Raw genomic sequence first — 14,773 nt, 5'->3', positions numbered from 1 at the left:
CCCTGGGCTCGCCCTCCTTGGCCTCAGCCTCGCCCTCCTCGACTTCAGCCTCACCCTCCTCGACCTCAGCCTCACCCTCCTCGACCTCGAGCTCGGCTGCATCGACCCCAAGCTCACTCCCGTCAAAAGCAATCAATCAATATTATGATCTCGTCGAACAGAGGCCCTCCAGAAGCTGTTGCCCTACTGCCAAGTTTGTCAATGTCTACATCCCCCAGACCAGCATGCTATACTATTCAGTACATTCAGAATAATCCATAGAGTTTTCAACAGGACTGTCGCAACAATCCTGGCCGGGGACTTTAATGCCCACCACTCAGTATTCTTTAACTCACCCAACGGGATAGACAACATCAAGGGCAGACTCCTATTCAACGTCATACCAGCGAGGAACCTTACCTTCCTTGGCCCCTTCTTTCACTGCTTCATTGGCGCCCGCCCAGGAACCCTTGATTTGGTTCTTTCGTACTACAAGTGTGACATCTTCCACACCAGAATCAGCTCAGGTGGAGAGGAAGGATCAGCCCACATCCCAATAATTATTCAGCTCCAAACTACTCCCTTTAGAACCATTGGCAATCCCAGACCTAAGCTAAGCACCCTCAGACTCCGTGCCCATGTGTTGTTCCTAGGAGAGGATCGGTTAGAGACTTACACGACCACTCGGCCCATGACATTGATGCAGCAGTAGACACCATCTACGCTGGCATCAAAGAAGCAACCCTAGCAAACTGCGACCTCACCCACATCAGAGTCGGCAAAACTACACCCCAACCAGGAAAATCAGAAATCACTTTTTAAGATGAGATCATACCAGTGGGAGTGCATCAGACACATGAGAACAGTCCACTGCACACCATTCAGGTCCTCAGACGTGAAGTTATAGGCCTCACTCTTACACAACCTCCACATCTGGGGCTCACTGGTCTCTCACGCCAGCCAAAATAAGAGAGAACCGGACAATTTCTGGAGGAAGATCAAAAACATCCTCGGATCAACCAAACCACCACTCTCCCACCTCAACCACACACGAACAGATAACAACAGCGTGGCGATAACGACCAAAGTAGATCACCCCCAACTGTAGGCCAACCTCATGGGGTGCGCCTGGAGTGCAATACTTCCTGTAAATTCCATTCAGGGTAATTAATGCCGAGAAGCATCGAATAGTTGACCAATAGGCAACGGTCAACGAAGACAACCTACTCTGTAGACCTAACGTCGACACGTCCCAGCTCGATCCTGACCTCTCTATTACAGGTCAGTCACCCTACTGGAGATGAGGGAAGTTATGAGGAAGACCAAGAACAAGGCACCTGGGTTAACTCTAATTACAACCAACTCAAGCTTTTCCCCATTAACTATCTCCAAACTCTGTTCAATATCTACAACACCATATTAGCAACAGGGCACCTCCCGTTGGCAATCAAGATTGCAAAGATGATCTTCATCCCCAAGCCAGGAAAGAACAGTCATGTACGTCCCCACGAATTTCAGGCCAATCTCCTGCTTGACAGAACGAGTAAATGTTTTGAGAAGATAATATCGAACAGGATCATCTACTAAATGGAATACGATCACCTCTACACAGAAAAGCAGTTCTGTTTCACGACCCAGAGATCAACATAACACGCTATAAACATCATATATGATGCTGCTGACAGCATTTGCAAACAAAGGCAAACGGCATGAATAAAGACCAGAGACATGCACAAATCCTTTGATAGCCTATGGCACGACAGCCTCCTCTACAAGTTGACCAACCTACTTCACCAAAATTGGATCTTCCTAAGACTGAACTTCAATTTTCTGAGGAACAGGAGGGTTATTCCTCAGTTCAACAACACAATAGCAGTAACACTTACCCCATTGGCTAGAGTACCTCTGGGGTCCTGCATCAGTCCAATCCTCTTCAATATTTTAATGAATGATTTACCACTTCTCATATGCCACGACACCATCATTACCCAATTCGCCGACGACGTCATACATGTTGTCACATCGAAGACGGTAGGCCAAGGATCAAAACACGACATGGTGATAAGAAAGGCGAAAGAGGAACTGGCCAACACAGTGAGATAGGAACTAGATGGGAAGATAGTAACAACCCCAATAATATACATCTCTGCTCGATAGGCTGCTGAGCCAGCTCACTGCGAGCTATCAACATAGGAGGCACGTTGACACGAGTACAGAACTCCATCACGATTCTAGAATACGACATATCACGACTTTTTAATTTTAACGAACATATTAACAAGAAGGCAGCAATTGCTAAGACGCAATCAGCGACGTTATACCGCTTCCACCAGGCCCCACAACACGTGAAACTTCACCTTTACCGCATGCTCATAAGGCTGCACTTAGAATACCCGCACATTCCCGTCACACTAGCCAAGAAATCGAACATACGCAGGATGCAGTGTCCAAAACATAGGATCAAGGTTTGCAACAGATGTCTCGCTCATGGACTGAGTACACACTGTCAGACTTCATGCCAGACTGAAGGCAGACCCGCTGAATACTCGCCTGCACAGCCTCTTGATCAAAATGCTGTACAAAATGAAGAGTATGTATCAACCTAACCGGGAAGACCCCATCGTGGTCCACAATACCACAACCTATGAAATGTACGACCAATCCAACCAACCTTACAGAACGAGGAGTGTGTCTCTCCAGCAAAGGATACGCAGATACATTCATGACTCAGGCTACCCCAAGATCCTAACCCGTCCTTGGACCAAGTCCATTCTATCCAGCTGTTGATCCAACCACACATTTATCGATTTTAACATGCTGTTCATTCAAAACATAACTTTTCTCAAATATAAATTAATATTATTATATTTTAGCATATTATGCCTATTTAGGCACTAGTTAGGTTAGGTTAGGTGTTTAGGCTTTGTTGGCGATTATTTGTATTTGTAGTACGTGGGTGAAGCATTTACAACGTTGTGGTTCGAACAAAATTCATCAGTGAAGCACTTGTTCCGGAAGTGTTTGAACGAAATCAGTTGCGAGTCGTGTATAAACTGTTTTTCATTCATAAACAGGGGATTTGGCGTGTGCATGGAATCATTTTTGCGTCTTTGTTTGGAGAACGGGCTGCAGCGTTATATTTCGAACAAAAGTCGTCAGCGAAGCACTTGTTCCGGGTCATGAGTTATGAGTCGTGTGTAAACTGCTTTTCATTCATAAACAGGAAGTTTAGCGGGTTGCACAGAATTGACTTTGGGGTCCTTGTTTGGAGGACGGGCTGAAGTCACCACATACAACACCATTCGTTATCTCACACCCCCTCCCCGCTCAGCTCGTTGTCGCCGTGTGGGGGCTTAGTGGGCGGCTGCCGGAGTGTGATGCTCCTTGGGACAGTCCTCTGTCCTTTTCTAGCCTTGTGCTCCTGCTGCCGTCCTCTCCAATTCTGCTGGGCATCTTTTCCTTTTCCTTCTGTTTCGTTTTTCTCCCCCCTCTTCTCCTATCTGCTTGCCGTTTCCTACCGACCTTTTGCTCGTTCTGGTTCTTCCCTTGGACTTCTTCTATTTTGACACCCGGGTGCTTGAGGAGGCATACTCATGCACCCGTAGAACTGCAGTACCCGACGTCGAGAGCGAGGGGAACCTTTTATTGTCAATCCCCACTTCGTCACTGAACCCGATCTCGACGGACTGTCGGTTTCTTAAGGTGGCGTTTGTGGGGCGTATACTCGCGACGCACCCCTAGGAGGCCCCGACAATATCGGCGATAGCTTCTTGTTGGGTGTCCTGCCTCTAATTGTGGCTCCATGGTGGGTGTGGGGGCACATTCGTGAGTGAATTCTTTCTTTCGTCAAGATGATTACCCCTGCTTCGGCTTCTTCTGGTTTACCTTCTCAGGCTCGTGGGGTGGGCGACCAAGCCCCCGAGTCGGTCCGTATTGGAAGACCGGGCTCTGTAGCCTCCGCTGCATTGGGCCCCGACCTTGCTCCTCCTTTGGCCTCTCTGACTCCTTCCTCTGGCTCCCCTCCCTCCTCTGTGGTTGGGTCGAGCCCCAAGCCCCCAGTGGTGACTACCTCGTCCCCTGGCGCGGCTCCTTCTCTAGTTGTAACTACTGCGCCTTTTAACCCCTCTCTCTCTGGGGGTTCTCACCGCCGTCCTCGTCACGGCCGCCCTCGCTCGATTCCTTCCAGTTCTGCTACCTATCAAGCCTTGTTTGGTCCCGCTTCGTGGGCCAAATATTTTGATCTCCTCCCTCTTGATTCTGCGCCTCCTGACGATTTCTCCCTCCATCGACATCTCATTGATTCCGTGGATGCCTCCATTACTTTCAACCCCACTCGTCTCGGTACACGTGTCGTTGCTGCTCCTTCTCAGGATGCTGCTTCCCGCTTGGCTGCCTTATCCTGCCTTGGCGAGACCCCCGTTCGGGTCTCGAAGAACGTTCAGTTGAATGCCAGTGTTGGCACTATTTTGCTCCCGCCCCATGTTGCGACCGGTGTTCGGGACCTGCGCGACTGCCACGACGATATTCGACATATCCTCGCTGCCCAGGGCCACTCTATTCTCCAGGTGGACACGTTTACTCGTCCCCCTCGTGGTAGTCGCCGTCAACCCCTCCGGGTTGTGAAGATTACCTTTGATGGTAGGACCCTTCCACCCTCTGTCATTCTTGCTGGTGCCAGGTGCTCTGTCCAGGAGTACATTCCTTCTCCTCGGCTCTGCAACAAGTGATGGAGGTTTGGGCATGGTGCCCTCCGCTGCTCCGGGACTGTCTCTCTCTGTCCTTTGTGTGGTGGCGAAGGTCACTCTAAGTCGGAGTGCGCTTCTCCCCAGGCTCGTTGCCTCAACTGCGGTGAGGCCCATCCTACCTTCTCCCGTGCGTGTGTCCATTACAAGCTTGAGGCAGCCGTCCTCAACTTGAAGCACCGGGAGCGTTTATCTTTTCCTGAGGCGAGGCGCCAGGTTCGCCGGCTCCCGCCTTATGCTAATATCTCTTATGCTCGCGTGTTGCGCTCTTCCTCTCCTCGTCCTTCCCGCCTTCCTCAGACTCACAACCGTTTCCGGGCCTTGGACCCTGATGCGCCCACTGCCCCCTCCTCTGTCCCTTTGGGTTCTCTCCCGAAGGATCCTCCTCCTGGTCCTCTGTCTGGGGTTCCCCTTCCTTCTACCCGGTCTGTCGTGTCTTCTGTGTCTTCTTCCTCGACCCCCTCCGATCCTCCTTCCCATCCTCTTCCTCCATCTATCGGCTCTCCCCGCCGCCTGTCGGTGCGGGCGTATGTCCATCGCTCTCCTACCGGCCGTCGTGTGTGCTCTCGTTCGGCTTCTCCTGTTGAGACACTGGAATCCGTTGCCCGGTACGTAGTTGCTGGGACACCGGTCTCTTTAAGTCAGAAGCGTAAGCCTGGCTCCTCTCCTTCCTCTTCCCCGGCGGGTAAGAAGGCTTCGCTTTCTTCCTCAGCTCCTCCTTCTGGCTCTGTTGCTCCTTCCCCTCCCGTTTCAGTGCTTGCGCCCCCTGTTCCTGCTATGGAGGTTTCTTTGGCCCCTGCTTCCCTTTCGGTTGCTGCTCTTGCTGGGGTGCGCTCCTCTCTTTCTACTCCCCCTCTTCCTGCTGCTGTCCTTGACTGCTCCTCTCCGTTGTCTCCTCCTCCTCCTCCTCCTCCTCCTCCTCCTCCGGACCCTGCCCGCCCACCTCTGATCTGTTCTCCCGTTTCCTTCCCTCCGTCTTTGCTCAGTTTACCCATGCCCCCTAACCCTGACTTTGCTGACCCTGATCCCGACCCTGATATTCTTTAACGTGCTCTGTTGCTCTTTCGCCTTTGTTTCTTCCTTGTTCTCTGTTTTTGTCCTTTCTCTTCTCGTCGTTGTCCATTCTTCAATGGAACGTTCGAGGTTATTACGCCAATTTCCTCGAACTCCAACTTCTGGTTTCGCGGTTTTCGCCCCTTTGTGTCTGTCTCCAGGAGCCAATGCTTGGTGCTCGTCCTGGTCGTTTTCGTGGCTATTCCTTTCTCTCCCCCCCCCCCAGCCATTGCTGGGGCTTCTAATTCTTCTGCTCTCTTGATTCGGGCTGATGTTCCCTTTGTTCCTTTACTTTTTCCTTCGCCTCTCCATTGTTCTGCTGCTCGTATCTTTGTGGGGAAATGGTACACAGTTTGTTCCATTTATCTCCCCCCGAGTGTCCCGCTCTCTCTTCCTGATTTGAAACACCTCCTAGACTCCTTGCCGGAGCCTGTGCTCCTGCTGGGTGACTTCAATTGTCGTCATTCTCTTTGGGGTGACGTTCTGACGAATACCCGGGGTCGCCTCCTTGAGCCGTTTCTCCTCTCTTCTTCCCTGTCTCTTCTGAATTCTGGTGAGCCCACTCATTTGGACTCTCGAACTCGCACCCTTTCTTGTCTTGATCTTTCTCTCTGCTCTTCTTCTCTTTACTTAGATTTCACGTGGCAGGTTCTTGATGACCTCCATGGAAGTGATCATTTCCCCATCCTTGTTTCCTTTTTCTCTTTTCGCCCTTCCCTCTCTTTCCCTAGGTGGCAGTTTGCTAAGGCGGACTGGACCCTATTTTCCCTCAGTGCTACTCTCTCTGACCTCTCCCTTCTGCCCCTCTCTCGCGCTCTCCTCCTTTTTCATGACACTGTCTTCGACGCTGCCCTCCGCTCTATTCCTCGCTCTTCCTCTCGGGGTCCACGGAAGTGCGTTCCCTGGTGGAATGCGGACTGTGCTCGGGCTGTCCGCTGTAAGCGTGCAGCCTGGAAGAAGCACCGCCGTAGGCAGACGACCGATTCTTTTCTTTTCTTTCGGAAAGCGAGTGCGGTGGCCCGTAGGGCCATCCGTACGGCTAAACGTGAATGTTGGGCATCTTATGTCTCGACAATTACGTCCGAAACCCCTCTGGCCCAGATCTGGAAGCGTATCCGCAAGATAGCGGGTAAGTTCGTTCCCGATGTTTCACCGGTCCTTCACCTCCATGATACTCTTGTGGCGGACCCGTTGCAGGTCGCTTCCGAACTGGGTTCCCACTTTTCTTCTGTTAGCTCTGGTCTTCATCTTCCCCAATCTTTCCTTCTTCGTAAACCTGTCCTTGAGTCTCGTCCTTTAGATTTCTGCACTCATCTTCAGCTTCCCTATAATGATCCCTTCTCTCTCTCTGAACTTCGTTCTGCCCTGGCCCTCTGCGGTTCTACGGCGGCGGGCTCCGATGGTATTCATTATGAGATGCTTCGCCATCTCCCTCCGAGCACGTCTCAGTATTTACTGAGTCTGTATAATCGGATCTGGGGGTCGTCGTCAGTCCCTGAGGACTGGCTCGATGCCGTTGTCCTCCCTGTTCGCAAACCGGGGTCTCTGGGTACTTCCCCTAAGGACTTTCGCCCTATTGCTCTCACAAGTTGTGTCTGCAAACTCTTTGAACGTATGGTTAACGTTCGTCTGATGTGGTTCCTGGAACACCATCACCTCCTCTCCCCTTCTCAATTTGGTTTCCGCAAGTGCCGCAGCACGACAGATGTCCTGGTGAACTTGGAGGTCTATATTCGTACTGCTTTTGCTGCGAAGACCTCCGTTGTTGCCGTCCTTTTTGACCTAGAAAAGGCTTACGACACCACTTGGCGTTATCATATCCTATCTCAACTTCATTCTTTTGGCCTTCATGGTCATCTCCCTCTCTTTCTCCGCAGCTTCCTCTCTCGTCGTTCCTTTCGGGTGCGCCTTGGTACCGCTCTGTCTCCCTCTTTTCAGCAATACGAAGGTGTGCCCCAGGGTAGTGTTCTGAGCACTACTCTTTTTCTGGTTGCCCTCAATGGTCTTCTTTCCTCTCTTCCTTCTGGTGTCTTCTCCGCTCTCTATGTCGATGATCTTTCCCTTTGTTGTCAGGGTGATGATTCGCCTCTCCTTCAACGCCGGCTTCAACTTGCAATTGATGCCGTGTCGTCTTGGGCCACAGGTCATGGCTTCAAGTTCTCTACTTCTAAGACTTGTGCCATGACTTTTACGCGGAAACGGGTTGTTCTTCGTCCCTCTTTGTCTCTTTATGGTCATCCCCTTGAATACAAAGATTCCGCGAAGCTTTTGGGGTTATTCCTTGACACTCGTTTGTCTTGGTCTCCCCATATCTCTTACCTCCGTGTTGAGTGCTCTAAGGCCCTTACCCTCCTTCGGGTCTTGTCCCATACTTCTTGGGGGGCAGATAGGCGCACTCTCCTTGCTTTACATTCCTCTCTCGTCCTGTCTAAGCTCGATTATGGTTGCCCTGCTTACTCGTCTGCTTCTCCTTCTACTCTTCGCCGTCTTGATGCTTTGCACCATACTGGGTTGCGCCTCAGTTCTGGTGCCTTTCGTTCGACTCCCGTCCTTAGCTTGTATGTTGACACTGGCTTCCTGTCTCTCCAGGACCGCCGTGATCGCTACTGTCTTCGCTATCTTGCGCGGTCCTTGCAACATCCTTCCTCTCGCCTCTGTCGTGCTTTAACTTTTACCCCTCCTGCGGTTCCTGTTCCTCTTCACCACCTCCCTCTTTCTGTCCGGTTATCTCGCCTACAGGATTCTCTTTCCGTTCGTATTTCTGATGTTTCTCCTCGTGTTGTTCCTTCTTTGCCCCCGTGGAGGGTCCCTCTTCCGCGGTTTTGTACATCCTTGACTCGTATCACTAAAGCTTTTACCCCTCCTACGGTTCTAAAACGCCTTTTCCTCGAGCACTTTTCTTCTCACTCCCGCTCAGTTTCTGTCTTCACCGATGGGTCTAAGTCAGCGGACGGTGTTGGCTACTCTGTTGTTTTTCCTGATCGCACTTATATGTGTCGCTTGCCTCCGGAGACTAGCATCTTTACAGCGGAACTTTATGCTATTCTCTATGCTCTTCGTCTCCTGCTTTCTCGTTGTCAGTCTTCCTTTGTGGTTGTTGTTGACTCTCGTAGTGCCCTCATGGCTCTCGGGTGCTTTAATCCAGTTCATCCAGTAGTTGTCGAGATCCAGCATTGGCTGTTTCTCGTTCACAGTAAATTTAAGTCGGTTGAGTTTTGTTGGGTTCCCAGCCATATTGGCGTGTCTTTAAATGAGCGTGCGGATGCTGCCGCTAATAAAGCTGTCCGCTCTTGTCCCATCTCTCGTAAAGGCATTCCGTATTCCGACTTTTACCCGGTTATCCATTCCTCAGTCCTTACCCGTTGGCAGGCTTCTTGGTTGTCTGTTACTGGTAACAAGCTACGTACTCTTAAATGTTGTGTTTCCTCGTGGCCGTCCTCCTTCCACCGTAACTGGCGGTGGGAAACAGCTCTGGCGAGGTTGCGTATTGGCCATACTCGCTTAACCCATGGTCACTTGATGGAGCGCCGCCCTGCTCCTTATTGTCCTAGTTGCATTGTCCCTCTTACGGTCGTGCATGTCCTTCTTGAATGTCCTGACTTCCAGGACGAGCGTGTGGCTTGCTTTCCGACCGCCCCTCGCGGTCACCTATCCCTCGATAGAATTCTTGGTTACTCGGATACTTTTGATATCGTTCGCCTTATGCGTTTTTGTTCTCGTATTGGCATCCTTGGTGATATTTAGCGCCCTCTGATTATTTTGCGTATTTGATGGTGCTACATAGCCTTCCCGGTTTGGTGCCTTCTTTTGATAATTACTTACTTACTCGTTATCTCACATACAACCCACAGTATCACTTTTCCCACCACCAAACCCAGAGTGGTTGGACCACTCACCTGTACCTTCCCCGTTTCCACCTTACATCCCGATACCTGCTCAAGTTTCTCTATATCTTCCCCTTCTCCTTCTTTTCCCGTTTATCTTCCCTAAGGTCTTTGAAGTGGATTGGATAACAATGATTCAAATAAGAAGGAAACAATTAGAAAAAGAAGCGGGGAAACAAACAATTTCAACATAAATTAATAATTCAATAAAAAAAAGAATATTTAATTGAAAAATAAATAATTAATCAAGAAACTTAATTACTCAACATGAAACAAAATAATTAAACAGAAACAATTATTGTATAAGAAATAAATCTTTCAACAGCAAATTAAACAATTAAATGAATAAATAATTCCTCAAAATATATCCCAAATTGCAAACTAATTATATAAACAAATTTTAATGATTTATCAAATTTTTTTTATAAAAACTATATCATTCTCGGAATAATAAAACAGAACAAAAAAGACATAATTGAGAAAACGTGGAGTGAAGAAATAATCATAGAAAACGCCTCGTTTCTTAAAGCTTCTATAGGGGAGACCAAAACAAGTATTACTAAATTCTGATACACAATTATCATGTGCATTTATATATTTTTATTATAGAGTAATACATAAAAATAATCACTAAAGCCTCAGTTATATATTTAAAACAAAATAGGATTAATTATATATTCGATTACATTAATCCAAAAACTGACTCTCAATATTGACAAAATTTCATTCAATTTTTACTTCCAACATTCTGAAGGTTTTCTGTTCTGTCAACTTTCTATTTCTATCATTTACACCCCTCAGTTAGTGATTATATAAACATCCTTCCTAGTTCTAAATTTTATATAGAATTTTTGGGGAAACTTGCTACAATGCCGTAGTGGATGAATGAAGGTGAAGGAAAGACCCAAAGTATGTGTGTTGAGAACAAAATCGGTTGTAATCCACATCCTTCTTTTCTCAAGGTGCTGTATACACTGTTGTAGTATACTGTATACAGCACGTTGAAAACACTGTATACAGCACCTTGATGACACTTTGTACGGCACCTTGAGAACATTGTATACAGCACCTTGAGAACACTGTATACAGCACTTCTAAAATATAGTATGCATCACCTAAAGAACATTGCATACAGTATCTTAAAAATATTGTATACAACACCTTGAGAACACTGTATACAGCACTTTTAGAACACCGTATACAGTGTTTTGAAAACACTAAATACAGCACTACGATATCACTGTATACAACACCTTGAGAACACCGTATACAGCACCTTGAGAGCACCGTATACAGCACCTTGAGAACACCGTATACAACACCTTGAGAACACCGTATACAACACCTTGAGAACACCGTATACAGCACCTTGAGAACACCGTATACAGCACCTTGAGAGCACCGTATACAGCACCTTGAGAACACCGTATACAGCACCTTGAGAACACCGTATACAGCACCTTGAGAGCACCGTATACAGCACCTTGAGAACACCGTATACAGCACCTTGAGAGCACCGTATACAGCACCTTGAGAACACCGTATACAGCACCTTGAGAACACCGTATACAGCACCTTGAGAGCACCGTATACAGCACCTTGAGAGCACCGTATACAGCACCTTGAGAACACCGTATACAGCACCTTGAGAACACCGTATACAGCACCTTGAGAACACCGTATACAGCACCTTGAGAACACCGTATACAGCACCTTGAGAACACCGTATACAGCACCTTGAGAACACCGTATACAACACCTTGAGAACACCGTATACAACACCTTGAGAACACCGTATACAGCACCTTGAGAGCACCGTATACAGCACCTTGAGAGCACCGTATACAGCACCTTGAGAACACCGTATACAGCACCTTGAGAACACCGTATACAGCACCTTGAGAACACCGTATACAGCACCTTGAGAACACCGTATACAACACCTTGAGAACACCGTATACAGCACCTTGAGAACACCGTATACAGCACCTTGAGAACACCGTATACAACACCTTGAGAACACCGTATACAGCACCTTGAGAACACTGTGTACATTACCTTGACAGCACTCTATGCAGCACCTTGAGAAAGCACTATGTCCAGCTCCCTGAAAGCACTCTATACAGAACCTTGAATACACTGTATACAGCACCATGAGAACACTGTATACTCGAGAACACTGTATTCAGCGCTAGGAGCACACTGTACAGAGCACCTTGCGAACACAATATAGTACCTTGAGAACGCTGAATACAATACCTTGAGATCACTGTATTCAACACCACGACAACACTATATACACCACCTTGAGAACACTGTATACACCACCTTGAGAATACTGCATGCAACACCTTGATAAAACTGTATACAGTACCTTATGAAAGGATGTAGTTTACACCGGAGTATTTTTAATGCACTTAAACATACATTGAGTGCAGATGATGAGTCACAATAACGTGGCAGAAGAATGTTGACCAAATCACACACTAGAAAGTGAAGAGACGACGACGTTTCGGTCCGTCCTGGACCCTTATCAAGTCCATTGTGAAGAGACGAGAGGCACGAGGGGCATCAGTAAGAAAAGATAGAGGTGAGGAGGAACTCTTGAAGGAAGGTAGAAGCACGGTGAAAGATAGGGGTAATAAAGGATAGGAAGGAGGAAACATTAAATACATAATTTGAGTAAATCCATAATTTCATCCCTTCATAACCTTATTTACCCCCCCCCCCCCGGTTGTTGTTTTAGATTTAGCTACTCAGAACGAAGTGTCCATGTAGCACGGACTATGGTGAGCCCGTAATACCCTTTACCTTTCGCCTTGCTTTTAACCTTCCTCCAAGATTTCCTCCTCCTCACCTCTTTCTTGCCTTACACTACTCGTGTCTTTCTCGTTTCTTCACAATCGACTTGAGAAGGGTCCAGGACGGACCTAAACGTCGTCATCTCTTCAATTTATAGTGTGTGGTTTAGTCAACGTACATTGGGTCTTTCCTCACTTTCATAAAAATATTATAAGACATTGCATCATATTAACATACATATTTTTTCTGACCACTGTATTTGTGTAAATCTCAAAATGACTAAATCTTATATCACGTAATTTCACGACAAATAAACCTTTTTTTTAGTGTAAACCTCCCACCATGTAAAGTTGTCATGGTCTATCTACAACAGGTAAATTCAAACTTAACTGTAAATGAAAAAACCTATTGTAAATAAGTTTACAACAATGTAACACTCATTATTGTTTTCACCAACAGAGACGTGACCCACAATGCTATTGTGACCCTCAGTGACAAGCTGCTTCACCATATACCTGGCCTTACCCACCTGTGAGTACATACCTGGGCTTACCCATCTGTGAGTACATACCTGGCCTTATCCATCTGTGAGTACATACCTGGCCTTACCCATCTGTGAGTACATACCTGGCCTTACCCATCTGTGAGTACATACCTGGCCTTACCCACCTGTGAGTACACACCTGGGCTTACCCATCTGTGAGTACATACCTGGCCTTACCCACCTGTGAGTACACACCTGGGCTTACCCACTTGAGGGTAAACAGCTCCCTCACCACCTATGAGTATACACGTCTCTCACCACCTGTGAGTATACACCTCTCTCACCACCTGTGAGTATACACCTCTCTCAGCACCTGTGAGTATACACCTCCCTCACCACCTGTGAGTATACACCTCCCTCACCACCTGTGAGTATACTGAGTATGTCAGAACAATACCGGAGTATGCAGCTCCGGCCTGGAGCATAAAGCTATTCATTTTATACAGCCATTTATACAGTCATTTTTATACTGGTTATATACAGCCAGTATACAGCCATATATACAGTCATTTTTATACTGGTTTTATACAGCCAGTATACAGCCATTTGGTGTCATTCAGACACAAAATGAAGTTAGATAACGTTCAGAGGTTTGCAACTAGGCTAGTCCCCGAGCTGAAGGGTATGGGCTACAAGGAAGTATTAATGGAATTAAAAATCATAAAACATTAAGACAAAAGAGTGACAGGGAGACATGATCACTACCTATAAAATTCTCAGAGAAATTGACAGGGTAGATGAAGATGAACCATTTAGCACGGGTGTGACGCGAAGAAGGGGGACACAGTTGGAAACTGAGTACCCAAATGGGCCACAAAGACATAAGTAAGAGGTTGTTCAGTGTTCTCTCTTATAAGAACTGTTTATGTACTCACACAAACGAACACATACAGATACACACTCACACAAACGAACACATACAGATACACACACACTCACACATACAGTTACACACACTCACACATACAGATTCACAGACTCACACATACGTTGATTGACAGTTGAGAGGCGGGGCCAAAGAGCCGAAGCTCAACCCCCGCAAGCACAGTTAGGTGAGTACAGATACACACATACAGATGCACACACTCACACATGTGATGAAACTTAGGATGGGTGAGGACAGGTACAGAGAAAATGACAAAGAGGTGGGTGAAGAACTCAACAAAAGATTCCTGGAGGTCTTTACAATAGAACAGGCAGACGTCACGGCGCTAGGAGAGGTGGCAGCAAACCAGGCGACCTTTGAAAGGATTCAAATTACAAGAGATGAGGTCAAGAAGCACCTATTGGAGCTGGACGAGAGAAAAGCTGTTGGGCCGGACGGAATCTCACCATGGGTAATGAAAGAGTGTGCAGAGGCACTTTGTTTGCCACTCTCCACAGTGTATATTAGGTCACTGGAAACGGGAGACCTACCAGAAATATGGAAAATGGTTAGTGTAGTCCCATTATACAAAAAGGGCGACAGACAAGAGGCACTGAACTACAGGCCAGTGTCCTTAACTTGTATACTATGCAAGGTGATGGAGAAGATTGTGAGAAAAACCTAGTAACACATCTGGAGAGACAAGACTTCGTGCCAACCCATCAACATGGGTTCAGGGAGGGTAAATCATACCTTACAGGTTTATTAGAATTCTACAATCAGGTGACAAAGATTAAACAAGAAAGAGAAGGATGGGCGGACTGCTTTTTTTTGGACTGTCGGAAAGCCTTTGACACAGTACCCCATAAAAGGCTGATGCATAAACTGGAGAAACAGCCAGGAG

The 14,773-nt window shown here is 47.4% G+C and overlaps 1 protein-coding gene across 1 annotated transcript in view; it reads left to right on the top strand.

Annotated features, from left to right (window-relative positions):
• The window catches only part of LOC123759743 (G-protein coupled receptor GRL101), a 785,517-nt gene that overhangs the window by 635,982 nt on the left and 134,762 nt on the right, over positions 1-14,773 (top strand). The window contains exon 22 of the mRNA XM_069319377.1: positions 12,920-12,991. Within this exon, the coding sequence (XP_069175478.1) occupies positions 12,920-12,991 (72 nt within the window). The remainder of the gene's footprint in view (positions 1-12,919; positions 12,992-14,773) is intronic.

This window comes from Procambarus clarkii, chromosome 8, assembly GCF_040958095.1.
Source record: "Procambarus clarkii isolate CNS0578487 chromosome 8, FALCON_Pclarkii_2.0, whole genome shotgun sequence".
Lineage (NCBI taxonomy): Eukaryota > Metazoa > Arthropoda > Malacostraca > Decapoda > Cambaridae > Procambarus > Procambarus clarkii.
This window is presented reverse-complemented; position numbering and strand designations above follow the sequence as displayed.